Source organism: Wickerhamomyces anomalus, assembly GCF_001661255.1.
Source record: "Wickerhamomyces anomalus NRRL Y-366-8 unplaced genomic scaffold WICANscaffold_1, whole genome shotgun sequence".
In the NCBI taxonomy this organism is placed as follows: domain Eukaryota; kingdom Fungi; phylum Ascomycota; class Saccharomycetes; order Phaffomycetales; family Wickerhamomycetaceae; genus Hansenula; species Hansenula anomala.
The window spans coordinates 1467883-1494881 of record NW_017567110.1 but is presented as its reverse complement, the minus strand read 5'-3'; the positions used below and the strand labels follow the sequence as shown (position 1 = coordinate 1494881).

At 35.9% G+C, this 26999-nt stretch overlaps 8 protein-coding genes across 8 annotated transcripts; 5 read left to right on the top strand and 3 right to left on the bottom strand.

Moving 5' to 3' along the window:
* Positions 1 to 701: 701 nt before the first annotated feature.
* On the top strand, positions 702 to 1256 carry WICANDRAFT_60265 (uncharacterized protein; the record flags this gene model as incomplete). Its single annotated transcript, XM_019182964.1, has 1 exon — positions 702 to 1256. One exon carries the CDS (start codon positions 702 to 704, stop codon positions 1254 to 1256), a length of 555 nt encoding a protein of 184 aa, XP_019041405.1.
* Positions 1257 to 1360: 104 nt separating this feature from the next.
* NUP57 (FG-nucleoporin NUP57) lies at positions 1361 to 2308 on the bottom strand (the record flags this gene model as incomplete). The annotated part of the gene is made up of 1 exon (XM_019181274.1): positions 1361 to 2308. A coding segment is annotated over one exon (948 nt), but the record flags the coding sequence as incomplete, so codon positions are not given.
* An 844-nt stretch (positions 2309 to 3152) lies between these two features.
* Positions 3153 to 3719, top strand: WICANDRAFT_87411 (coiled-coil-helix-coiled-coil-helix domain-containing protein). The gene has a single exon (XM_019186111.1). It carries the CDS (start codon positions 3183 to 3185, stop codon positions 3696 to 3698), a length of 516 nt encoding a protein of 171 aa, XP_019041403.1. The 5' UTR covers positions 3153 to 3182; the 3' UTR covers positions 3699 to 3719.
* A 103-nt stretch (positions 3720 to 3822) lies between these two features.
* CTF4 (chromatin-binding protein CTF4) lies at positions 3823 to 6300 on the bottom strand (the record flags this gene model as incomplete). Its single annotated transcript, XM_019182631.1, has 2 exons — positions 3823 to 5082; positions 5161 to 6300. 2 exons carry the CDS (start codon positions 6298 to 6300, stop codon positions 3823 to 3825), a joined length of 2400 nt encoding a protein of 799 aa, XP_019041402.1.
* Positions 6301 to 6496: 196 nt separating this feature from the next.
* WICANDRAFT_87408 (uncharacterized protein) lies at positions 6497 to 7386 on the top strand (the record flags this gene model as incomplete). The annotated part of the gene is made up of 1 exon (XM_019186110.1): positions 6497 to 7386. A coding segment is annotated over exon 1 (410 nt), but the record flags the coding sequence as incomplete, so codon positions are not given.
* Positions 7387 to 7927: 541 nt separating this feature from the next.
* RRP9 (ribosomal RNA-processing protein RRP9) lies at positions 7928 to 9406 on the top strand (the record flags this gene model as incomplete). The annotated part of the gene is made up of 1 exon (XM_019180879.1): positions 7928 to 9406. A coding segment is annotated over one exon (1479 nt), but the record flags the coding sequence as incomplete, so codon positions are not given.
* A 470-nt stretch (positions 9407 to 9876) lies between these two features.
* WICANDRAFT_60259 (uncharacterized protein) lies at positions 9877 to 10716 on the bottom strand (the record flags this gene model as incomplete). Its single annotated transcript, XM_019182963.1, has 1 exon — positions 9877 to 10716. One exon carries the CDS (start codon positions 10714 to 10716, stop codon positions 9877 to 9879), a length of 840 nt encoding a protein of 279 aa, XP_019041399.1.
* An 8987-nt stretch (positions 10717 to 19703) lies between these two features.
* Positions 19704 to 22338, top strand: ROX1 (Rox1p; the record flags this gene model as incomplete). The annotated part of the gene is made up of 2 exons (XM_019184045.1): positions 19704 to 19753; positions 20961 to 22338. 2 exons carry the CDS (start codon positions 19704 to 19706, stop codon positions 21979 to 21981), a joined length of 1071 nt encoding a protein of 356 aa, XP_019041398.1. The 3' UTR covers positions 21982 to 22338.
* Between the last annotated feature and the right edge of the window lie 4661 nt (positions 22339 to 26999).

Below are 26999 nucleotides of genomic sequence, written 5' to 3'. Positions count from 1 at the left end.
ATACCTGGATGTTGAATTTGTGTGAGATTGAGGTTTAGTAAATTTGAAATCTGATGGAGTCAAATCATATGCCTTATAGTTGGGAATGAAAGGAGGTTCATTGAATTCCTGTTCAATAAATGAACTTATGGATGATATTTGACTAATATATGGTAATTCACCTTTCCTTGTTGGGAAAAATTGTAGTTGTTGTTTCATCAATACAATTTGATTTAGGTCAAATCTCTTCATATGGTATACCCCCAAATCGGTCTTGTTTGAAAGGTTGACAATATCAGCCCAAGAAATGGGTACACTACCTTTACCATCCTTCAAATAATGTAACACTTCGATACCAAATCTTCTAGGATCATAACCATCATGTAATTGATCAATCAATGATCTAGAGTGATTGGATAACTGGGAATAAGGTGTTGTGATAACCACAGAATCCTTGACTTCTTGATCTTTCCTCCACCAAAAACTGAGCACCAGAAGCAGCAAGCTAACCCCCAGAAATTTCTTCATCTCATTTCTTCAAAGCAGGTTCAGTTTGAATGTTGTCTATTCTGTTCAATGTTTTTGTTGATGTTTTGAATTTTGACACCAACTGAAAAAAAAATAAAATCATCAATATCAAACATCACCGATATCAAACATCACCAACATCACCAACATTAGCAAACAGGCTCACCTAGTAAACCTCACCAATCAACCAAACCATGGCCAGCATCATCAAGCCACACCTGCTGGTGTTTGTGAACTATGTCAAGCCGCTACAAACAGCTGCAGAAGCACGATACATATACAGCCAATTTGCAAAACTAGGAACTCTCTCATGGTGGCACGATTACGCAAGTCCAGCTGGTTATAGACATCACGGTGCTCGTTCAGTGGCAGTATACACTTTAGACAACACAAGAGATTCAGATCTACTGGAGTTGGAACGGAAAACATTAACGGATGATCTGATGAGTATAGTTGGCTTACCAACAATGCACGATTGGGATTTATTAGAGTCTGGTAAAGCTAAAAGAATTGAACCAAATTATAGTTTTCTTGATATAACACCTACTCCACATTCATTAACTAAGAGGAAAATGCCTGAATTTATTCCAAAGCCTCATCATGTTATTGTGAAGTCTGCTACAAAATATGAACCGTTCTTTATAGCTACAACGAGAGAACAGGATGTTGGTTATATGAGTAAATATGTCAACATGAAGGCTAGTGATTCTATTCCAATAAAAATACATCTGGCAAATACTGAAAAATGATCTGTGATGACTCCCCTTTTATTTATTTTTTTCACTTGTACATATCATTACACAATGCATAAAGATTCCATACTTTCTTCTATTTTTTATAGTACACAATAATATCATTTAAGGAAATTTTGAACTGTCTTTTCATCATTTTCAATGATCTCAGCAAGGTATTTAATACCATTTTGTTGTTGTTGTAAAACGTGTGCAATCTTCAATATTTGTGATTGTTTTTGTTCACTATCATTAATATCATCAACATTATTATTATCAAGATTTTGAATACCTAAAGTATTATCCAATTGATCACTTAAACTTTTAGCCTTTTCTTTTAGAACTGCTAATCTTGCCCATAATTCATTACTTTTACCTAATCCTGAAGGATCTTGAGATTTGTTCAATAATTCTTGAAATGTTTGTATTAATTTTTCTTCATTTGGCGATAATTGATATCCTTTTGATTTCAATACAGCTAGGGTTGAAACTAATCTCAAGATTCTTTTGGAAATTCTCGAATGTTTAGCCTTTGCTGCAATAATTCTTGAAGCAGTATCCAAATCATGCTTATCACTCAACATTTTATTCTTTTCACTAATCTGTTGTAAAATTACTCTAGCTTGTGCAACATGATTTATTTGAGTTTGTGATCTTTTCTGCAAATCACCAAATCCAACAGCTCTTACAGGAATTGAGTTATTGCTAGGTTTTTTGGCATATGCTTTATCCCATTCTTCATTTTCATTGGCTGGTTTTGTATATAAAGCTGATTGGTTTTCTGGAACTGTGTTGTAAAAAAAAGTTTTCAATGCTGTTTGCTGAGATGTAGGATCCCATGAGTTTTTAACTTTTGATAACTGTTCTTGAATTGTGATGGCATAGTTTGAATTGACCCTTGGATCTTGTGAAGTATTTGATGCAAATGACAACGGTTGTTGTTGTTGTAAGGTGTTATTTTGTTGGGATGAAGATGGTTGTGACCAAGCAAATGATGGTTGGGATGATTGGGAAGATGTTGTTGCTGGTTGTTGTTGTTGCTGCTGTTGTTGTTGGTTGTTTTGCGTATTACCAAATAATCCTCCAGAAGATGTGTTATTTGTATTTGTATTGGTATTGGTATTAGATCCGAAAAGACCACCTGAAGTTGGTTGTGCTGATGTATTACTGGAACCAAATAGACCACCTCCTGTACTAGGTTGTGTTGAAGTTGTTGTATTATTGTTTGACCCAAATAGCCCACCACCAGTTGTAGATCCAGTTTGAGCATTTGAGTTATTGGAACCAAATAATCCGCCGCCTGTAGTTGGAGCTGCTGGAGTTGATGTAGCATTTGTATTGGAACCAAATAGACCACCACCACCTGTAGTGCTTGGAGCTGCTGGTTTAGCACCAAATAACCCACCTCCAGTTGAAGGTTGAGCAGCAGATGACGCATTATTAGTGTTACCAAATGAAAATCCTGATGATCCACCTGTTGAAGCTGTATTTGATCCAGTATTACCACCAAATAGTGACCCTGATGCTCCAGTACTTGCTGTATTAGAGTTATTGTTGTTATTCGATCCAAAACTGAATCCACCACCAGTATTTCCTGTTGAAGAGCTTCCAGAACCGAAACCTGATGATCCAGTGTTACCACCGCCAAATGAAAAGCCTCCTGATCCTGATCCAAACATTCTTATCTTTCAATTGACCTTCAAATAGCTTCTAATCAACTTTAGATCTAAAAACTTGTTGATGTTTTCTTGCAAATTCACTTTTTCCTTTCAAAAAAAAACATGGATTCGTTGACTTCCTGATTTGGAAGTAATACGCTCTCTTCGCTAAAGTGTCGCGAATTGTGTTGATGATTTGAATTTCAATGGGGATGTTTTTTTGGCAAGGAGTTGAAAGAAACAACTACTTTAAAACACAACTCAAAGCAGAAACCCAAGAATCGAAATGTCCAATGAAAGAGAGCCTCGCTTGAACTACAAGATCTATACAGACCCTACCCCTTTACCAAGTGACATACCTCCAGTTGATGAACTCGGTACCACTTCTGCCCCATTGTATTCAGCTGCTTATTTCATTGGTGCCAGATGCCAACCTTACAATGATGATTTCATGCTCTGTAAAGAAGAGGCTCAAGGAACAGGAGAACTGGACTGTTTGAAAGAAGGAAGAAGAGTGACAAGATGTGCTGCTTCTGTTATCAAGGATTTGAATGCTCATTGTGCTGAAAGTTTCAAGTTGCATTATGAATGTTTGAATGAAAACAATTATAGAATGAGCAATTGCAGAAAGGCAGAGACTTTATTTAACAATTGTGTTTTCGAAAACTTGAAGTTGAAGAAGGAAATCCCAAATGCCCCAGAACAAATTCATTTGAAACAAAACACAAGGTTTGGACCAATTTTTGAAGACCGTCCTTCTGCTGCTGCTTATGATCTTGCTAAAAAAGAAGGTAAAATCTGAATATTGCAAGTCTATCTATTTATTCTTATTTATTCCAGCCTATTTATTGAATTATTTATTTATTTTATTTATTACACGTTACATGTGCCAAACATTTTAAATACACATATATTACTCATTAAAACTAAAGCACTTCCTCCTCCATTCTTTGTTCTCTCAACTTATTGATACGATTGGACAAGGAAACTAAACCAATTCTTTCTGCAATCTTGTTACACGCAACTAAACCATGATCTTGTTTGACTTCTCTAGCTAAACGCCATGCTTTAGCATTCTTACCTTCTTGACAAGCATTTGCAAATAGTTGTAAGACGGCTCTATCATGTGCAATAGCATATTCGTTTAGTCTTTCATTATCTTCTTCAAAAATCTCACCATCGTTAGCTAAAGTTTCACCTAACAATTCACCCATAGTTCTAGATCTTAAAAATTGTTCCTCTGCAATATCATCTTGATTTGAATCTTTGGTAGTTGGCAGTTTAATTTCAAGTTCTGAAGGTAATGGTAATGGGTAAGTTGGGAATTGTGAACCTCTAACAATAATACAGTTCAAATTATTAGCATGAAGACCTAATGGCCAAACTGACAAATCACCTTTACCCCCAATTTCTTTGACTTTCTCCTCTGAATCCAAAATTGGAACCCATGTAGCTTGTAATGGAGTACGCCATCTTGCTAAAACCAAAATGACACCATCAGTTCCAACAATAACTGGATCACCATATGTACTGAAAAATATACCTTTCAATAAATCAGCATCATTTTGTAATTCTAAAGGTAATGTTAAATCTCTTTGTAAGAAACGACCTTCCAAATCTTGCAAATTATATATTAGTTGATTGTTATTGGATAATGAAACTGTAAACATGTAGTTGGTATTAGTGGCAGATGCTAAAACAGGGGAAGATTTCTGAAGACCTATTGGTAGTCCGAACAATGTAAAGCTTCTGATGTAACCGAATGATGTGCATACTAAAATAACAGAATCACTCAATGAAATTGATGTTATAATTTCACCACTTGAAGTTGGGATGTTCTTTTCCCATGCTTCATTAACATTCTCATGAGGTCTAAATAGTATTTTTGTAATATTTGAATCATTTCCGGAAACACCAAGTAAAATACCTTCTGTATTTAATGAAGCTAAATCATAACCATACAAATCTTCAAAATGATACTCTCTATGAACCGAAGTGTCAAAAAATGAAACCGTGATTGATGAATGAGAATCTTGTTTAACTGTGGAGACATAACCAATCGAATTTATTGTTAAATATCTTCTATCTGAAATGTATGGAGTACAACCTGGTGAATAAGGTTTTAGTTTATATTTCTTAGCCCCAATGAATGTTGATGGTCTTGAACGTTTAATAGATCTTTCAGGCTCCACACTTCCACGATCATCATATTGAGTTCTCTTGTAAGTTGGAATAACGTAACCTTGTCCGTCGTCATCATCAACAAATCCATCATCATCGTCAAAAAAATCTGCTCTTTTCTCACCATCATCACCTTCATCATTAGTTAATTCATTTTCTGAATTTATATCATCTGCATTTGCTTCTTCTTGATCAGAACCTTCGTCAACACTGATATCAGCTTCATCGTCAACTAGTGCAGAAATCCCATTTAATCTAGCACCCTTAGCCTTTTTAGCCTTGACAACATTTGAAAAAATATAAGCATCACCATTCTCAGAACCAACAGCTAAATCATAACCGTCTGCGTTATTCTTAGCCCAAGCCAAATTGTTGACTCTACTATCCAATTTCTTTTCTAAAACTGTGTCTCTAGATTCTGAATCCCATATAATTAATGTATTGCCAATATCTGCAGATGCTAAATAATCACCATTCGGAGACCATTTCAAATCAGCTAAATTCTTTTGATGTAATCTTGGGAATGAATAAACCTGTTTGTAATTCTCAGATCTAGAAAAAACTTTGATATCTTTTGATTCTGATGGAATCGCAAAATGGTCACCATTTGGATTCCATTCAACTCTAGTTGTGATAACATTATCTTCTGCTTCTTCATCATCATCTTGATAAATCAATTTCGGTATCTCATCTTTAATTGTAGCCAATAACTGTGGTTCCTCTGAAGTTAATGAGTACATCTTAATTTCACCATTTGATAATGATATTGAAATCAAATCAATAGTTGAATTATATGAAATGTCATGAACTTGATCATTGACTTTGAGCTTTATGACTCGAGTATTATCTGATAAATCTGCAATTTGAACCTCGTCATCATCACCAGCAGCAGCAACCATGGTCCCAATATGTGTAAAGACTGTACTTCTTAAAGGTAGTGAACTTCTGATAACTTTACCAACGGCTTTGTTGTCCTTCAAGGAATATAATTCTACTTCACCAATCTTTGAGGAAACTGCAACTTTATCATCACCAAACACTGCAAGATCAGAGATCTCATCTAAAATATCGATGTTGTTTGGTTCAGAATCCTCTGCACCAACTTTATAGTTTCTGATCAATCCAGATGAACCTGCAACTAAAAGATGATCGCCATTCTTGGTGTAGGCAACGTAGGTGCTTCCTCCAGAGGAGTACACATTTCTGACTTCAGGTTCCACCATCTTTATTGCAAAATCAACGACTTCAAATGCCAATAAACGCGGTGTTTATGGGTTTTGTAAGTTTCAGCTCTGTACTTTTTGTAAATATTCTTCCTAACGCGTTTCGCGATTCTCTGAACGGCCACTACTTTTTCTCGAGATTCAGAGAGATCAAGGAAAAGAACAACAAAAGTAATCTTTTGGAGAAGGCATTCAGAGGCATCGACTTGATCAATTGGTAACTATGGCTGCTACATTTGAAGAGGAACTGAATTTTGAAAATGAAGAGTTCCCATTTCCTAAAACAATCACTAGAGAAACATTTCTCAATGACTTGCAAATAGATCCAACAAACCCAGCTCAATCAATTGTAAGAATAAACGAGGTCAAATTCAATGTTGACCAGTTTTTATTTGATCACTATAGATTTACATCATTAGAGGATCTACAGGCTGAACTTTCTTCATTGCTGAAAGAGCTTGATCAAGAGCTGTTCAACCTCGTTAATAACGACTATTTTGATTTCATAAATCTAGGGAAATCATTAGAAGGTGGTGAAAATTTGGTTGACAGATTAAGAGTAGATGTCTCCAAATATAGAAAAAAGCTCAAAGATGAGAACAGCAGATTGGATGAATCAAAAAAGCATGTTGAAGCCTCGGTAGAGAATATCAAAAAATTGAAACAACTTAAAGTGAGTTGAAATGATACAATTTCAAGAGCATGGATACTAACAATAAAAGAAACATGCACAGAATATGCTTCTACTCGAGACTTTTATTGAAAAGTTTGAAACATTGTTGAATGAGAATAAAGACTAGTAAGTGCATTCGCCAATTCATCAAATTACAGAATCATCTAACACCTTTCTAGCATACAAATTGAAGTCTTGAAACAATTAACATCATTATACCTCACAATCCATCAAATATTCACATCATTACCCAATTTTCAATTTGTTGCGCAAAAAGCTGAAAGCGTGAATATTTTGAGATATGAATATAGAGGAGTTCTAGATGAATTCTTAAGAGGACTACGACCAGAAACAAGCTCATACAAAGAAGTTGCGGAAATACTAGGTATATATTCCATTATTGGAGATGAAAGATATGCAGTACAAATACTGAAAGAGAATAATACCAAGGAATAACCGAAACAGTCATGAAGAAGTTAGCTCTTATACGACGATATGCCATTAGTACATGTGTCAATAAACTCCCCTTTCAAAAACCATTTAAAAACAGTATTAAAGAGCGTAAAAAAACCGAAAAAATTTACAGGGTTATTTATTAATCAATCCATATCCATCTTGTAGCACTTGTAATCATTTCCCATTCTTTAATCTATTATTTTCCTTGTTTTCTGCTTCTAAAAACTTATCGGTAAAGGACGCATTTTTTGATGTTGAGGGTAACGGCATCGAAAAAAAAAATTTAAACATAATAACAATCAAAATACAGTACTTTTTCAAAGAGTTATTTGAAATCAAATATTATAAACTAGTTACAGTACAAGAATAATGGCTGGTGATCCATTCTTATCTGATCCTAAAGCCAGAAAGAAGAGAAGCAGAAATACCAGAAACACATCCACAACCACCAAGAATGCAAAGAAATCAAAACGTACAGAAGAACGTAGTCAAGTTGGTGATGAAGAAATCTCAGGAATAAGTGATAGTGATGACGAGCAAGGGAACGTCTCTTATGATGAAGGGGCAGAGGAAGAACGTGATGAAGATGAAGTGGATAGTGAAGAAGAATTTGCTCAAGAAAGTGCGGCAGATAAACGTCGTCGTTTGGCTAAACAATATTTGGAAAATTTAAAACAAGAAACTGAAGATTATGATTTTGATGCTCAAGATTTAGATAATGATATTATTGCTAAAAGATTGAAAGAAGATGTTGCAGAAACGAAAGGTCATGTTTATAGGTACATTGCTGACAACTTATTACTCTCAGATATAAAACCAACAATCACTAGAGTTGGTTCAAAAGCATTAACTTCATTAGCAGTACGATTCCCATATGCTTATACAGTTTCAAAAGACATGGAACTGATCAAATGGGATATCAGAGATTTCAAAAAGAAACCACAAAGAGTAAGACATACAAGAGGAGGTAAAAAATTCATAGAAGTTTCAAATGAACCAAAAGATAACGGTCATTGTGATGAAATTTTAACAGTTGCAGTTAGTCCAAATGGTAAATTTGTTGTCACTGGTGGTAGAGATAAAAGATTGTTAGTTTGGAGTTCAGAATCATTAGCTCCATTGAGAGTATTGGAGACTCGTGATCGTCGCGGTGAAGTTCTTGGATTAGTTTTCCGTAGAGGTTCTGATCAACTATATGCATCATGTGCGGATTTGAAAGTGAGAACATATAGTATAAATCAATTTGCACAATTAGAAATTTTGTATGGTCATCAAGATCATGTTGTTGATATTGCTGCTCTAGGTCAAGAACGTTGTGTCACTGTTGGTTCAAGAGATCGTACTGCAATGTTATGGAAAATTGCTGATGAAACCAGATTGACTTTTAGAGGTGGTGAGTTTGAAAAAAAGAAAAAGAAAAGAAAAGATGTTGATGATGAAATGGATGTTGATGAAGAGAAATTTTTTGCAGAAGGAAGTATTGATTGTGTTTCCATGCTCGATGATTCACATTTCGTTACAGGATCAGATAATGGAAGTATATCATTATGGTCCTTAGCTAAAAAGAAACCTTTGTTTATACAGCATTTGGCACATGGATTAGTTCCTGAGTTCCCATCTGAAAAAGCATCAGCAGAGAAAGATGATCAAACAAGAAATTTACAAGTTCCAGAAGCTCAACCATACTGGATCACAGCTATCCATGCAATTCCATATTCAAATATTTTCATTTCAGGTTCATGGAATGGATCTTTGAAGCTGTGGAAATTTGAAGATAATTTGAGATCATTCACATTATTGGGAGAATTAGGAAATGCAAGAGGTGTCGTTACAAGAATAGATGTTGCTGAATCTGGTGCTAATAATAAAGAAAGCTTCAGAATCATGGCCACATTATCAAAAGAGCATAGATTAGGTCGTTGGATTGAAGCAGGTGCTGGTGCTCGTAATAGTATATACTCTGTTGTTATCGACCAACAAGTATTGCAAAAATGATTCAACCAGTAAATAGCTTAGCATATGTACATTACTTCCAATAAAATACAGCATTTTTTTCAAACAAGCTTACAATGTAAAAATCTAAAAAGATTATCGAGTTGTCCATTAAAATAAAAAACATTAAATAAAATCAGACGTTAAAAAAAATCAAAAACTCCTTGTAGTAAAATACAATATTAGCCAAAATAAAATATATGAAACTTTGGTAACAAAAATAATAAGCAAACATAATGGATAATGTCATGAGAATGAAAATAAAACTATGGTATAACGAAAGTTCCAAATGGATTGTGATGGAAAAAAGACTGGTGTAAAGAAAAGCAGGAGTTCAAAAAGGAACAACAGATATTGGGCACATTAAAAGAATTGCATGACCAAGTTCTAGTGGCTGAAATAAAGAAGCATCATTTAAATAAAAAAACAAAGAAGGTGAAGCACGTATTGAAATCTCATAATAGAGCACCAAAGACTAAACCAATGAAACCGACTGTGAATGCAGTTGGAATAGTTTGAGCAACAGCTAAAGCTTTAGAAGATGAAGATGAAACGTTAGCAGCACGAGCACCAGAAGCTGATGAGGTTGAAGAGATTGAGGTCAAACTAGCAGAGACAACATTGGTTGATGAATGAGTTGAATTGTGTAAAGTTGTTGTGTTGTGTGCTGATGAAGTGGAGTTTGAAGCATCTGAAGCAATAGCGACTAAACCTTTAGCAGTGGATAATGTTGGTTTTGCTTTTGATGATGAGGAGGAGGATGAAGCAAGGGCTGCTGCTGCTGCTGCTTTTGAAGATGATGAAGCAATAGCTCTATCGATGGCAATTGAAGCAGCTGAGGCACTTGAAACAGAAGCTTGATACGCAGATAATGAAGCATCGTAAGCTGAAACAGATGACACTGAAGCAACTGAAGCAGCAGCTTGTGCTGAAGCTTGTGAAACTGAAGCAACTGAAGCACTTGATAATGAAGCAGCTGATTCAATGGAAGCTTCATAAAGAGCAGCTGATGAAGCAGATAAGACTGATTCATATGAGTTAACTGAAGCAACTGAAGCAGCTGAAGCACTGGAAGCTGAAGCAGCATAAGCAGATGCTTGTGATTCTGAAGCGACTGACGCAGAGTAAACAGACGCTTCAGAGGCAGATTCTAATGAAGCTTGTAAAGCAGAGGATTCTGATGGACTCAATAAAGTTTCGGTGACCAAAAGAGTTGAAGTGTAGGTTGTAGTTGGGTCATCTGCTAAAACCATGGAAGCTAAAGCTAATGGAATAATTGATTTTTTGAACATCATTGTTTTAAAAATAATAGTTGTTGATTGAAAATGTTTCGTGGCTGTAAATTCAAAATAGCAAACTCTCTTTGTAAAAAGTTATTGGAAGAACTGAATTAAAAAAGGGTTTTAGAACTGAAGATATAACGACTTGTGGATTATTAACACTCTGAATAAGTTAAAGGAATGACTGGAGTGTGTGTTGAATGGATAGTTGTACTCAAACGAATGTGAATGGCGACTGGCTGAAGAAAGAGAAGAGAAAATTTTTGGAGAGGAAACGAAAGCTTTTATTGGGACGTTTTTTTTCGAGATTTTGGTGATGTTTACTCTTTGGTCCCCGATCGGGAACTGTGTAAACACGGTTGCCATGGTTACATAGAGGGCTCCAAAAGCGGTCACATTCTCGCTCGAAGGGGCAACTTGTGACTTCCCAAAAGAGGACGCAAGTGGACGGAAAGAGAACTTAGGGTTGGTGAAGTCTATATATAGAGAGACCAATGCTGGCTTTGTAGCCTGTACTTTGTGCTGTGATGATTGAACAATCATCTTTTGATTGTATATCTTCTATTGTTGGTGATGGTTTGATGATGGATTTTCAGTGGGCTTTGTGTTTTTTAGCATGAACCGATTTGGAAGAAAAAAAAACTTTTTCGAGCGTTGTTGGCCGTACGACGCACTGTATGTTTTTGGTTAAGGACAGCACTTAACAAAAACACTGTCAATTCTTCACGTGTCAAGTTTCGACAACAGTATTGTATAATTACTGGTTGGTCGATAGCACTAATAAGCTTCAATCCCTTGATTTTATCTATGGTTTGGGAATTGGAGACAAACTTGAACTAGAGAATCAAAACATTCACGGTCTCACTAATCAAAGGCTGCAGATTACCTCGAATATTCATCATGATATCATCCAATTATAACACGATCTTGCAAACTATCTTACAAGTCGACGTCGGCACAAGCTGTATAATTGACTGTTTGAAGATCGATGTTGATAAGTTGAGTAATATGAATCATCATCACAAGCTATAATCAGTTAACTCATCAATATACTGTAATTATATTTAATATTATCCTGAAGTTCGCTTTTTTTTTATTTTTTTTAATTATAATCATGATGATCATGTATCTAATCATGATGTGTACTAGTATTTATAACAAAATTATGCTAAAATATTAATGCTTATATACGTATCACAGCTGGGGAGTACTCATGAGTGGTATTCAGCTAATATAATGACTGATTTATAATAATATTATAAATTAATAAAGGGATAATTATTAATCAGATCATCAATATTAGTTATAAAAACAAGTAATTAGAATGAACTAAAAAAGCTGCTGGGGGCGCCATATTTAATAATGTTAATATATAAATGGAACGATATTGTTTGTAAAATTTGTTGAAATAACCAAGATATCGACCCTAATACGTCTTTTCTTGTCGACGAGGAAGTACTATATCCTAATTATGGTTTGATTTTATTAATTATAAGTTGATTCTAAGGTGACTGAACCACTAGCTTAAAGGAATTGTGCATGATTAATGCTTTATGAACCTGGAAATAGAAGTAAAAAATGGGAGAGGAATTGAAAATTAAAGAATTGTTGATATATATTCAATCAATATATGGGTTGGCTAACTAGTAACTGACATGATCATAGTAGTGGATTGGGTATATAACAATATAATTATTGAGTATATTTAATTTCAACATATTGCGCAGCAATATGAATTATATACTTATAATATATAAATTAATTATAATTATATAAGAATTAGCTAGCTAGTGCCATATAATGTTTATTGTCGACCAAAATCGGCCAAGCGGTATAAAACTCGTAATTCTTCAGCTATATTATAAATATTAATAACGTCCATTAACACACCGCCCATATTATATTATAACTCTCTAGGAAACGTAGCCAGATTAAAAATGGAGAATCAGTACCTCAATATTATATTCCTATAAGCTTTTAAGTATAAGACTAGCAATAATATTTCATCTTAAAAAAATGTTGAAATAAAATTGATATTTAAGACTAATTTCGACTGATATTATTTATTGTCAATTCCAAAAACCAACAACCAACCCTATGGTCATAAACCTTAATATATCTCACGAATCAGCTTGCATTTGAGACTAGTCCAACTTATCTAGTGTGTAATATTATAGCAAATTGTCTCTAGGTGACTACCTAACCACTACTACAGAATCATTAAGATTAAGCGCTTTTCATTTGTCTTTTTTCTGGGATTCCAAATCATTGCTTATTATTAAAGTTATTCTTCGTTTACCTTGAGGAAAAGTTAATTAATGTTTAGTATTTACGCACTTGACATGTTTTGCTTTCTCCGTTTAAAATCTTTCCCCATACTTTTAATAAGATTGTGAAAGGGAATAACTTTGTTTATTGAAGGAAGAAAAATACATCAATTGAGAGAAGCATTTTGATACTGGCTAGAAATAATTAAAGTTGTTTTTTAACTAAACAATACATTAATTAACTAATTTGCAGATAACTTAATATACTAGTGCTGGTGATGCCTATAATCTCTTTGGTGAACGTCGATACATTCATAGCCGTGAAAGCAAACAATATCCATTTAGACTGCGACTAGATATAGCAAACTTCAATACGAAATTGATTGTTCTTCAAAAGCCCCTTGTTTAAACAGAGCAAAGTAAACAAAAAAAAACAATTTAACTTTAACAATACTTTTAGAGCTTCAATAAATCAAAAAATGTATAATTTAATTAGTTCATGATATCCATCATCACGGACGTACTAGTATGATCCCAATATTATTAGGGGTAGTTCATTCAATTGTATAAATTATGATCGAAAGATAGCAAGTTTGTTTGTTCATTCTGAAAGCAAAAAACACAATGTATTAAGAGTTATGTTCACCAACTTGCAGTAGAGCCACTCTTACAATAATATACGATTGACGAGGTTTACGAGATATTGTAGACTTCTTCAAAATGTACGCGTAGCAATATTGTATGGACCATGATTAATGAAACTATGATTAATCTTTGGTCTATATTTTAAGCAAAGAGCTTGATCTAGATCATGAACATCAGTGTCATCATCAATTACTATAATGTTACTATAAATATTACTGACGGGCGGTATTGCCCAGTCATAATACATCGACACAAATATAACAGTGCACCGGGATCCAGATATCGAAAACTTAAAGGTGATGAATGCACCCTTAAAGGAGCGCAATTAGTGAAGAAAGTTTAATCAAGTGGGTTTTTCAATTGCATAATTACAAGTGAAGTTGTCTGGTTGCCTTGTAATGTAATAAGTAATAAGCCTATGTCATCGATGATTTCAGAGGTTGAGCGTCGTATTTCTTGTCTATTGTCTTCCCCAGAGCCTATTGTTCCTCGCGTCTCCAGTTCTGGGCCTTGCGCAAATGCCCGCCGTTCTAGCTCAGGCCTGTCTTGAGTCATCAGCCACGCCGGCTGAGAGCGATGGTGATGAGGTAGATTAGTAGAAGTACATCATATTATTCCACAGAGAAAGTGAATATTATGGACTTGGTCTGATGTTTATTAATGGTCATGCTATAGTAAAACGAGGAAGATCTTAGTTGGGCAATTGAACTAATTACGAGTACATGTAAAAATCAATGTGATTCTTACAAATCAGTGAGCACAAAGGCTAGTGACAGCGCAAGGGTAAGGTCCAGCCCAAGTTCATTCACGTCTTGGAGATGGTAAAGTGTTGCTTTGTGCTTCAATGATTATCTTGCTATCAGGATTCAAGCGGCTCTGTTAACATCACCACTTTGTTGAATCGTGTATTAGTCAATTCTGTTGAAGTTTGAACTATTTAATAGCCTATTGTATGTACTACTCACAATACAAAGGTTCCTATTGTATCTTTCAACAAGTCTCAGAAATTGTCAGTGATTTCATTTCAACGGTTGTCTCAAATGTCATTGTACATGAAACACAAGGAAAACAAACCTTGTACTGATATACGACAAAACGCCAACTTCATGATCCAGCTATTGGAAAGACTAACGTATATTTTATTTTTCTTGACCATCATATTGTCCCGTTATCCCAAAGATCATGTCTATTGCCCATTGTCCCTTACCTTTTTGACTATCTTTACATGTTCGTTAAGTCATTGGGACAATTAAAGTACTGCAAGAAATAATCCCATACTTATTGCTCCGTACAGATAATAGATTGTATGATTCCATGGTTCATTTTATCACTAGGTCCATTTTATGTTCTTTGATTAACCACAATCCACTTATATCCAGTACTAGAGAGTGTTATGAAGCATTCATTGTGAGTGTTGAGTTTGAATTGGAGAGCCACTTTCGATTTTAGTCGAGATCTCATCAACAAGGACAACAAGGGTTCAAAACGTAACAGTGTACTACAAATCGCATCATGATTATGATTAACTCGAAGGAACATCTTTCAACAAGACTCATGTCTGCCATGTACTGAACTACTGAACAATAAAGGCTCTAGTTCAGGAGTTGGTCTCAAAAGTTTCAACTTTCAAGTACGAACTCTCAGTTTGAGTTCATGCCCATCATTGATCAACCCTTGTTGTCTTTGATTCACTAGTACTGTCTACCAGTTTCATGGCTCACAGTCCCCAGTGTACAACTTTTTTCAAAGACTCAAACACAGCCTAAATTACATTATCATTTGTCAAGTTTCCGCGATAAACCTTATTAACAATGAAAGGTAGTGCGCACGATCTTTTTCGCCTTGATTGAGACCTGTTAGCCACAATTGGACACAAAAGATCAAGGTACTATCGATAGAGTTCACGGATTGGACATTGGTTCTGGATTTGCTTGTCATTAACCATGGTTGGACCCGGTCTGTATTTTGGAGACATTGATCCAAAGGGTGTATTACAACTAGACGTTGACGTGTAATTTAGTTAAGATTCGAAGCCCGTAGTTTGAAGTCACATGTATTGATCTAAAAATTAGAGCATCGTACAACGAAAAATGTTATAGGCCAGCTCAGAGTTATAAAATCAAACGCTCTTGGTATAGGTTGCTTAAGCAAATAGTACTGTGATGAATAGTACTGCGAACTGTGTTCAAACCGTGATGTTATGATTGCTCTTGGATTCCTTATACACTCGAGACGGTATTAATACTTGTTGTACAAACGTAGAATAATCATTGAGGATACCTACAGATCTAGTTCAATATGATCGTTCCATAACAATAATTTTGGTTGGAATATTGGAAATTGTTTCTTTTTCTAGATTCCGCTTAATATTTTGTTTACAGCCCAAAAAGAAGGTTTGATGCTGAAGATGATGTAGTACGATATAGTAAAACGCTCATGCACTTGGGGTTAAATTGTAGATATTTCAATCAACCCGAGTCTAGCAATGTCTGTTCAAGATCTATGATTAGTACGTTGGCTCAAATCAATCCTAAATTATAGCGAGTTGTTGAGTGTTACACCAACTTTCTATTTGAAGGTCAAAGTGTACTAATTCTAGGAAAAATGTTTAAAAGTACCGGTTTACCTGTACGTACCACCGACGTTTTGATCAACGAATTACAGTACTGAACAAATTATACGAGAATACATGGGCTTGAACTTTAGCTAACAACTTAACAGCCCCCGGATCAACTGGTATATGCATACTTTTTTACTCGGGAGATCTGTAGTTTGGATTTAATCAGTGCGTTGAAGCTCTATGAACAGATTTCCAACTTAAAAGTCGGATAGTCGTGGGCTATTATACAGACGTTATTTACTTCAAGCTTGCAAGAGACATGTCAGTCATTTCATTAAAGTATGAGTGCAGATGCTCTTCAAAATGAAATAGGTTTAGCTGGAATATTTCATAGGATTTATTCACAGAATGGCATCAAAACGCGTTTCAGATACCTTGAAATAATTACGTTAAAGCTCACCCAACATTAGGAAGAGTTGAAATTAACCCAAAAGGCACAATGTAGTCATTGATAATTAGTTACTTCAACAGTGAGAATCCAAGCGTACTTTTGAAGTAATTCGAGTCAAAAGCAAATTGACATGTGTATTGTCCTATGCGGCAAGTCAATATTGTGAAGACTCAACTGAAGAACGTCTCGACTCTGAACAATATTATAAGGCCACGGTGTATTATTATTTCACATGACAAGGAACGTCCAACTACAGATGAATTGAAGGGCTTAATGAAGAATAATAAATATTACAGATACTATACTTTTCTCCAAGATTGGTAACTGTATCCGTGCCAACTGTTCTGTACAATAAAATAGTTCGCTTAGAACTATACGGTCAATAATAAAGAACACGCAACATTATTAATAGAAGCTTCTTGTAGCAAGTGCTTTGAGGTTTACTGCCGTCATGTCTATTGGCCTGAAAGTTGGCATTACACTCACGACTTGTACAATATTTAATATCATGAGGCCAGAAAAAATATGAATATTATGGACACAATAGTTTGAACTTTCTTGGTGTACTAATTGGGATCACTCATTGATATTGTGAACAGTTTGCTATCATCTCTAACAAGTGTACACAAATACCACATTGTATTGAGTCCATATGTAGTTAAGGTTCTTTTACTAAGATTTATTCATCATGATTCATCAAAACATATCACAATATTGGGTTAATTTATGCTCCTTAGGTCCCTGACTCTTCTATAAGACTGGGTGCTTTTCTGGTTCCTCAGTGCAAGATGATGGTTATGTCACCAGCAGATGATTTATGGTACATGGCGCTGAATAAATTACTTGGTGATGAATGTATTCAGCTGTAACAATAATAGAGGTCCAGCATAACAGTTGTAAGTTTAGCACCGCTCAACGTACTCCTGAGTCCTCAATTAAACTTTAGAGCAATTCCCCCTGGAGTCTGTCGTAATTTAGGTTTGGTGAGAGAAGCTTTCGCTTTCAGCTTTGATGAAAGCTTAATGCCATCAAATCAAAATTATCATACAACGTAGCACACACCTATCGACTCTAAATTGTGTGAACCGTTCACTTCACGAGCTGAGGCCTGAGGTGAGGGTTGTTCATTTGGAACGCTCGATTGTTCCGAGAATCTCAAAGGCTAGTCCTTGAATCCTCTATTGTCAGCGAGCCAACAAAAGAAACGTGATGCCACCTATTGTTCAAGATAGCTACAATCCACTTTCGAGGGGCTTGTCTCTCAAAAATTTCCCTTTTCGTAGCGATGAGCTGGTGGTAGCAATCTCCGAGTCCCATCACCCATTCCTCCTGGTCCTATGCACCTGGCAGCGCTCTTAAAACCCTAATGTATAGGCCTGGCACTCTGTAATCCAGAGACTAAGGCCCCTGAACAGTCTCCTGAGCCTCACACCGGTAAAGGGATCCCTTCAAGTGAAATGGACTGAAACCTAAAACTAGTGGCAATAGAAGCGAAGAAGCACTCCAAGATATTTTGTAGTTGAAGCCAGTTTTTGTGACGTAGCATTAGAGCTCATGAGCAATCTAGTTCACTGATTATCTTGAAAAGATCCGTTATAGTTGTAACTTAGATTTCTGATTCCTGATCTAATCGACTGTAGTCGCGACTCGCTTTTCAGCGCTCATGCTTGAAGATGTACTTTCTACGAAAACAAAGAGGTCTAGAAAGCTGAAACCTAGCTGCGAATGAACATCAGGACTTCGTGACTTGTCAACCTCCAACAAAACAAACACTGATTACGATAATAAACCTGAAACGATACCTGATGATTGGATTGAATATTGGATTTTGATCACTCACATGTTTTAAGGCATTTAGTTTGTTTTGCTTGAGTCTTCTTCCAATAGGAGACGTGGGCCATGGACGTTCAGCTTATTGAATGTGGTCAGCATATAGACTTTGATCGGGTGCCGCCAGTTGGGGGCATCAGCTTTCCAATTGTGTATTGTTGTAAGTCAAAATATTTGAAGCCTAGTGCTTGTAGTTAAAAGTGTAACTAATAATCATGTTATACTGTTCAAGGGGCCGTTATGTGGTAGCTCATGGCCAAGATAAAAAGTTAAAAATAACAGCGCAAAGGCCGACTCACTAGTGTATTGCTCCATAGAAATTACATCTGTTTGGATAAATCCAATCAGCTACACTCATAATCCGTGAGCCCCAGGAAGGTTGTAGGGTGGTCACAGCTTACTGTGATCAGAGGTAGGCTCTCATAATAATAATTTTCTATATTGCCTGAGCTGCTGGTGAGCGTAAACAGTTTATAAAACCTATTCAGTGGTTGATCCATGTGTGAAGTAGTCGTCGGGCTATGGATTGTACTTGGGCCAGCTTTCAAAGTTGGCTCGCTTCCATAATATTATTGGAACATGAGCTAACAATATCCACGATTTGTGAGTGTACACATGTATTTATTTATATCTTCAACTGCCGCACCACTATAAGATCAAACAACATTGTTGAAAAAGCCTAACGACATTCGATGTACTATTACGAGGCTTTAAACTTCCAATCTTCAAAATTGGATAAGCTTGCCTTACAAGTGCGGCTAGACAGACAGCTTCATGAACTGCATTTCAACATCAAATCACAGCAAAAGCTGCGTAGGTTTAGTAACTGATTAAAGATTCAATATATTTAATTACGCTTGAGAATTCTTATATTGGCGTGCAAGTATAGTGTAAATAGAAGGCATACTAATTAGATATAACCTGCACGTTGTTTTTTTGAGCAGAAAGCTGTTGATATTAATCGAATGTTATAAAAAGAATCATGTATAGTAAAACCATATCAACAATATGATTAAGGTTAATCATCTTAAATAAGAAGCTTTTGAGTTAATTGACTCATAATCAAGCCTTTTGTAGTCGCCTATCTTATTAGCTGGACCTCCAGATCATGCTAGCTTTGTGTTAATATTAATGTTGTGTCAAGAGCTAGATTACTCAGCTATTAACCATTAATGTTCCATACCAGTAACTTCTAGGAGTAAAAAAAACAAGATGCTAATTATAATTACTTATAGTTCAAAGCATACTAATGAGCAACAACGATTTCACTTCATATCTAGAATGCTTTGCTACTGTGATGTATGTTGAACAGTCATAAATCATGATACAAGTTGAGGGCAACTCAGTTTTAAAGAACGGAATGGCTTGTACATAGTAGGCATCATGAGGTTTGTGCGCTACGAATCACGATTAATCTTGAAGAAACGAAGATCAACTTGAATAGAGGCTCATGCTAGTTTTCGGAAATAGATTTACCTCAAATTGCTTGTCTCATCTCTACCTTTTCGGTCAAATTTCAAGGAAAGAAATCAAGCTGTTGGTCATAGTTATTAGGTTGTACCACGAATCCAACAAATTAATTACAAAGTACAACGTTGAAACTAGAAATAATAACGACAACTAAAGAATTCCAAGTAACCTTATTTTGGCTCTTACATGAAGACCCTTTTAACGTAATAAGTAATCATTTGTTTTGATGACGATTGAAGTGTATGATAGTAGCTTTCTATGATCTCATTCGAACACCAAAAAGAAAAAAGGTAGCTAGACTCCAAAGTTCAGACTCAAGTCTTGAGCACCGTCTACCGAGCCTTGCATCAGTGTCCTGCAGCTCTAGGTTTGGGAGAGGGCCAGGACCTTTTCGATCCCAACGTATGCTGGGTTATAATTAGGAGACAGTGAGCCATCACAACTGCTTGAAAAAGCCACCTGATAATGAGTCAATGGATTAATTCCCCAAGCTAAGTCGCAAAAGACCTCTCAGTGCTCTTTGATCTCATAACTTGATTGTTCTTGTGGGAAAAGTGGATTTTCCATTGCGAGTTCTACCTAGGATACTCTCTGTCTGTCCCAAAAATCTTCCTGCACTGGCCTTTTTGTCTCTAGCAAAAAGAAATAAAGCTCCTCTGTAGGCCCGCATGATCCTACAGCACACCATTTTTGTTATGAAGCTCAAATTCAGAACATATATAAGTTCAACATCATCCCAAACTGATCTTTCAACAATATCCTGTCACTGATAAACAACAAGTTGAAACACATATTGTTATCCCCTTATCAATTCAATTCAGTCTATTTCCATTCAATTCTCCTTAGTTTTATTCATTCTCCTCTTGTTATCAAGCTGCTCTTTTAAGTTCCACAACCCATTCAATAATAAACAACATTAGGATTGTTTATTGTCATCTAGTCGTTGTTAACCAATAGCGCGCTTAAGTTTTAGAACAAGTCATTCTACAAGTTTCATCAATTCATAGATGTTTACCACCTTTTCACCGTTACCAAGTCCAATGATCAATAATAACATCAATCAAGAGGTGCCTAAACATTCTCTCCCACCATTATCTCAAATCATCACATCCATGCCTTCATACCAACCTTATCCAACGCCTCAACAACAACAACTCCCAACCCATCAACTCCATCAATCTGGTGTCGCTTCATTTCATCAACCAGAACCTGTGAAGAGGGAAGATTTTTCACCAACAATAGTTCCTCAACAACATCAACAACCAAGAACTGCTGGTCCAGCTTCACCAAAATACTCATCTAAAGTTGTTGACAAATGTACATGTCGTAATGAAGGTAATCACATTCCAAGACCAAGAAATGCTTTTATTTTATTCCGTCAACAGCATCATCAATCGGTTTTAGATGAAGGTAATGTTATTCGTACCAACCCAGATGTCTCTAGAGAATTAGGTAAGAGATGGAGAGATTTATCCCCAGATGAAAAAGATTACTGGAATAAGTTGGCTGAAGAGGAAAAAAAGAGACATGCTGAAAAATACCCAGGTTATAGATACATTCCAAGAAGATTTGGTAAGAAGGGAAGTTGTCCATTCTGTAAGAATAAACAACAAAAGCAACAACAAACTGAACAACAACAATCCACACCACCAACCTCAACTTCAACTACACCTGATGATGTTAGTAAAGCTTCAAGTTCAAGTGAAGAACATGCCATTGCTCAAAGTTTTTTAAGTTTAAGAAACCAACAACCTCATCCAAATTACAATCCCGTTTACTATCAACCTCACCCATTAAATAATCAACCACAACCTGTTCAATTTGTTCCAAATACTTTCCAATCTCCTGTGTTTTATCAACCTCAACATCAACCTCAAATTCCAATTCAAGCCCCAATTCAACCTTTACAACCAGGTAATACAAATAACAGTAACTATACAATCAATAGATTACCTGAATTAAAGAAAGTAAATGTTGGTGTTAAAAAAGAACAATCAGAAGAGTTAGAAAGTCCATCAGATAAATCTAAGATATCATTTGCAAATATTTTAAATTAAGTTATTTAGTATGGACAAGACACCAATGGAATATTGTGATTTTGAAGTGTATGAGTAATATTCTGTTATGAGAAGGGCATTGAAGTCACACGAGAAGAAATATTTGAATAATGAAGAGTTTCGAATTTATGTTTCTTGAAGATGAATTTATGAAGTTTATAGTTTAAGGGGTGCCACTGGTTTTCTTTGTTGATAGGCCTAGTATGTTGTCGTTTGGTTTGAATTTTGTTTTATAGTACTGCTCTATGGGTGATTACTTTGAAGAGTTTGTGTTATTGGGTTTTTATTATTGCATTTGATGAGTTTTTTTGAGTCATAGGTTATTCAGTTTTGTATATGTTTATAATCCAATAGAGAGTTTATGTATTTCTACAAATCGATTGTAAGGTCAAAGTCGTCAGGGGCTGATCGATTGATGTAGGTTTCGAAATTTGTTGAGCAGAATTCAAGATGAAGCTTCAGCAGCTGCACTACGTAATTTTTTAGAGACCAATTATCAATCACTAATACACGCGCTTAAGAACGGCATTAAGAGGATACACTGCATTATTTCAAGAAGGCTGTACTAGAATCTTGGTATTGTTGAACAAATTGAAGGGATTCTTTCGCATTGTGCTGTAGTGCTGGAGGTGAACCAAACGTCGAGGTGCCGGACGAGGTGTTGAGTCCAGTCTTCTGTGTGCACTGTGTATCATTGCTCAAGCCTCATGAGTCTTGACTGCAGTACTAATTTTGACTAGAATGATCGAGTATTACAGCAGATTGCTTTGAAGTCGTTGATTCATATTTCTCAGTGTAGTATCAATCAATTTACAAGATTCGACTGGGATGTTCACTCGGATTCATCGAAAGAGCACTGTAAAATTTGAATGCAGGAATTGCTTCTGTGCACTGTCCTTCTAGCTGGGCTTCGGAGGTATCAAAACGGTTTTCTTGCGTGATGATGAGTTTGATGGAATGAATTAAGCTCCTTCACATCAACTACGAATTCTATCTTAGAGACTCTTCATAGTGTTTTAGGTGCTATTCAAGAGATTTGAAGCATGGCGAGTTTTCAGAAGCATTGATGGATTTAATCGGACTTGTGTTTAATATCGATGGAATATTGAAATTGTATTGGCTGATACTGCGCGCGCGAGAGTAATAATATAGACCGCGCCTAAGTTCATCAATTTAAATATTCAGTGGCCGTGGAATCTATTGATAATACAGAGATAATGGTAACCATTATATTGACAATTGTAGTAGCAGACGCTGTTAATATTTTCGTTACTGGCAAACAATATCATTAATGGTTCCACCCAATTTCATGGAAGCAGGCTGCTTCTACAGATGTCAAGGGAGATTTGATTTATCTGCTGCGTCGAACTTTAATCAGGATATGAAGGGTTTAAAAGAACACATGAAATTGAGAGATTGTGGGAATCGGTACAACTAAGGTCAACCGTTCACTGGAACTCAGCTTCAGAACGACAAGTGTCAATAGTTTTCGTCTGTCTCAAGTACAATTAATTCCAAGCTTCAACGTCATGTTAAGTTGTCGTGATTTGAAAGTCCAAAAAGAGCTACTTCCTGGAGTGCTTAAGCTTAGGAAAGCATATTTGAAATGCCAGTTGTCAAGTGATCCATGAGTGTATTGTCGATGTATCAGAATTTCAGAATGTTCAGCGGTGTAATTGGTTTGACTTTCGACGTTATTGTATTTGATGTGGGCTCCTTTATAGATATTTTATGAAAGAATTGCAAGCTGGTCGACAACAAATAAACTTGATTACGTCGCAGGCAAGCCTTCTAATCTATTGTCTCCATTTCATTCAAGTTATGTTCGATCAACGTGCTAGTGATTACAAATTATGACTACCTAGGCCATATGTGTCTCATGATGGGTTTTGTGAAGTGTATTTTAATCTTGTCTCACCTTGAAAGTCGATACAATGCTAGGTAAATTTGCCCTAGGAATTTAAATTAAGTGTGAAGTTTGAGCTTTACAGAGGTAAATTTGGGACCAGATTGCTGCATGCCACATAATATAATAATACATGTAAAAAGGTAGTTGATATGAACAATGCAATGTTGCTGGTAGTACATCTAGTACTGAACCATTCAAGGAGAGCGACTCCTGGATCTTGGACAGGTGATTATCATCGCCTGACCAAGTCTTGTGTGTTGAAACCTGTTCTGCTGCATGCTCTTCAACGGAGCAAGATGTGATTCAAGTTACAACGTACCCATTTCTTTGTTAACTTCACCATGATCACAATAGCCGTTGAATTCTAGTGATGAATTTGTCCCCCCAATTATTTCCGACTGGGAGATAGTTCCGATAGCTGGACATAAAAATCAAACCTTATGAGACCCAGTTCCGTTGGACACATACAACACTTTAACGAGTCACACCAAGCCATGATTAAATCCAACTTTTCAATAGTAATATTGGGCTGGTGTCTTACATAGTCCTTTGATCAGTTTATTAACTTCAAACTTAGATATTATTACCTGAGGGCCGTGAGTGTGAGTCCAGACAAGTATTGAGCACCAGGGCTGGCTTTTGGGCGCTGAGTCTGCTTCAGGATCTACTCCAGAGGGACAAGTCTCTATCTAGGGATAGAGCTTCTGAATAGAGCCATAAAGTCAAAGAAACCAGAACCTGTACTTGACTCAATACACAGCTGGCTCTAGAGTGCTCACATTTTAAATATTCAGGAGTCAGTCCGACTCACCACTAGGACTCACGCTTTGTTTAAATGAAATTTCTGGCATGCAAACAGTAGCAAATCTCCTTGTATGATCTTGATACCTTTTGCATTGTTGATAATCTTCGGTTAACCAGACTCAAGGCACTGTTTACAACACAGAACCAGATTGTAAAGCACATATGGACGTGAATGTCCTCTGTTGGGTACATGATCTTCTTGTACATACGTTATTACTTTATAGGCCAGCGTATTGGGGTTCAAGCTTTAGCCCCATCAAACCATGAGAAAGCAATTGCTAACCAAACTGCGATCATCATTAGTAATGCGAGATAATTTTACTAGTGTTCTTAAAATCCTCCCTAGTGTACATGTGTCATGTGTCTCTTCTTGCACAGACTATGCTTTGTTGATCCACAGTTGTCTTCAACAATTTATTGAAAGACTACATGTAACTCGAAAACTCATGTATATACATCTCTCGCAGTTCAATTGACCAAGGCATTTGGATTCAGAGATATTGAAGTCTAGTGCCAGTTGTCCATGGAAGTTGAAATTACTAATTTTTCAAATTTCTATCCGAAATAAATGCAGGAATTCGAGTACATCAGGTTTCCTTATGTGTTGAGGATAGTGTTGATTTGATATTCACGAATCACAAGCTGCTTTTAAAGGTTCTCTCAATCTCGTGGGCCTAGTGCTTGAAGATTGCCTGCAGGCTTCAATTAACTGAGGATCTCTCGAACTTGGTTTTAAATCCAATCAGATTTCAGAATTCACCATATTAAAGATTCACAAACGTCATTGCAGAGAAACTTACCTATTGTTCAGCCGTTCATACAACACATGTGACATTTTTACCTTTGATTCTATCAACAGCCGAGGTTTTTTAATTGTGATTCGAATATCGAATTAAGTTTCTACAGCAACCTAATTGGTACATTAGCTCAAGATTCAAGACTTCAAACTAGTCCAAAGTTTGAAAAATCCATGCAGCTTATCAAGAACTGTCAAATAACATATGGGATATGAAGAAAACTGAAATATTTGACCAGAAACCCCTTTAGCTCTCTTTCATGTGATTATTTTCTGTACTTCACACAATACACTAATGATTAGATAGGGTTTTGGCTTCACTCTTAGCGCGCGGTCCTTTCAGATATTTCACCATTCACAATCAATAGTAAAACGAGCACATGAGACGTATCTATTTAACAACGTTTAAATTTCGAGAACACACACTCCTGAGTGCATCTTGTAATTTCAATCCCAGTGTTTACTGGTTAACACTAGTATACCTAGAGCTCTATGTTTCATTTGGCACACTATTAGTTTCAATAAACCAACCCTGATACCACAATCTATCATAATCTAGTTGTTTTCTCCTGCATCATAGAAGTCGTTTTCTCTCTGCACAACTTATTCGATAAAGAATACGACTCCATATCAGCCAATATTGTTAAGAGGTTGAAACATTGTAACACATAGGAAGATTTTCATTTATAATTTGAGAACACCTAATACAATATTCACATATAACGGGATCGTTCATTTTTTTTCGAGGAAAAATTTCCTCCCATACAAATTTTGAAAACGAGTGGCCGTAACACCAAAAGTGCTTCCCGAACCATGGAAATTCTTCAAAAATCAAAGTCGACAAAACAGGTCAAGTTCAAACACGTATAAAACAGCCAGTTTTTGAATTATTTATTAGATATTGTAGATATAGCTTTATAATTGGCCAATTAATATGGCTACCAATTTTCAGAGAGATACCTCCGGTAGTAGTTGTTCTGTAATTTTGTCCAAATTCGACCTCCATAGTTAACTCCTGGCCGAAGACATTTGTCCAAGGTGCGATGAAAGGCCAACTTCAGAAATTGAAGGAAACGAAGCACTTGAAATGGTTCTAAGGCTATATATGTGTTTCAATTGGACTTAGGAACTATTTGGCTCTTCAAGTACTAAAATCTGATGAGTTTTGAATAGTTTTGTGAATTTGTCGCCAAATGGCTTTGGACTTTGGACAACTCCAGTGGGAGATAGAAAATTTCAACTAGACATCTAGAGAGTTGTAGCGCGTTTTACTGAAATATAACCACATCATTACAGATCTATAGCAATGGAGTTATTTAATAGTTCAAAACTATATTTCTACACAAGCGCAGCTAGTAGATGTCTTCTTGCCTTGAGAAACCACGGTATAATACCAGCCTAATGACACGCCATCCAATGGCAGGTTTTTTCACGTTCAGAAAAAAAATACCTACCACAAGAAACACGAACGCCCTATATCAATCATTATAGACCTCCAAATGACACAAC

Bases quoted from the DNA above. Each gene is read 5' to 3' on its own strand.
- WICANDRAFT_87411 (XM_019186111.1), top strand. From the start codon at position 3,183: ATGTCCAATGAAAGAGAGCCTCGCTTGAACTACAAGATCTATACAGAC.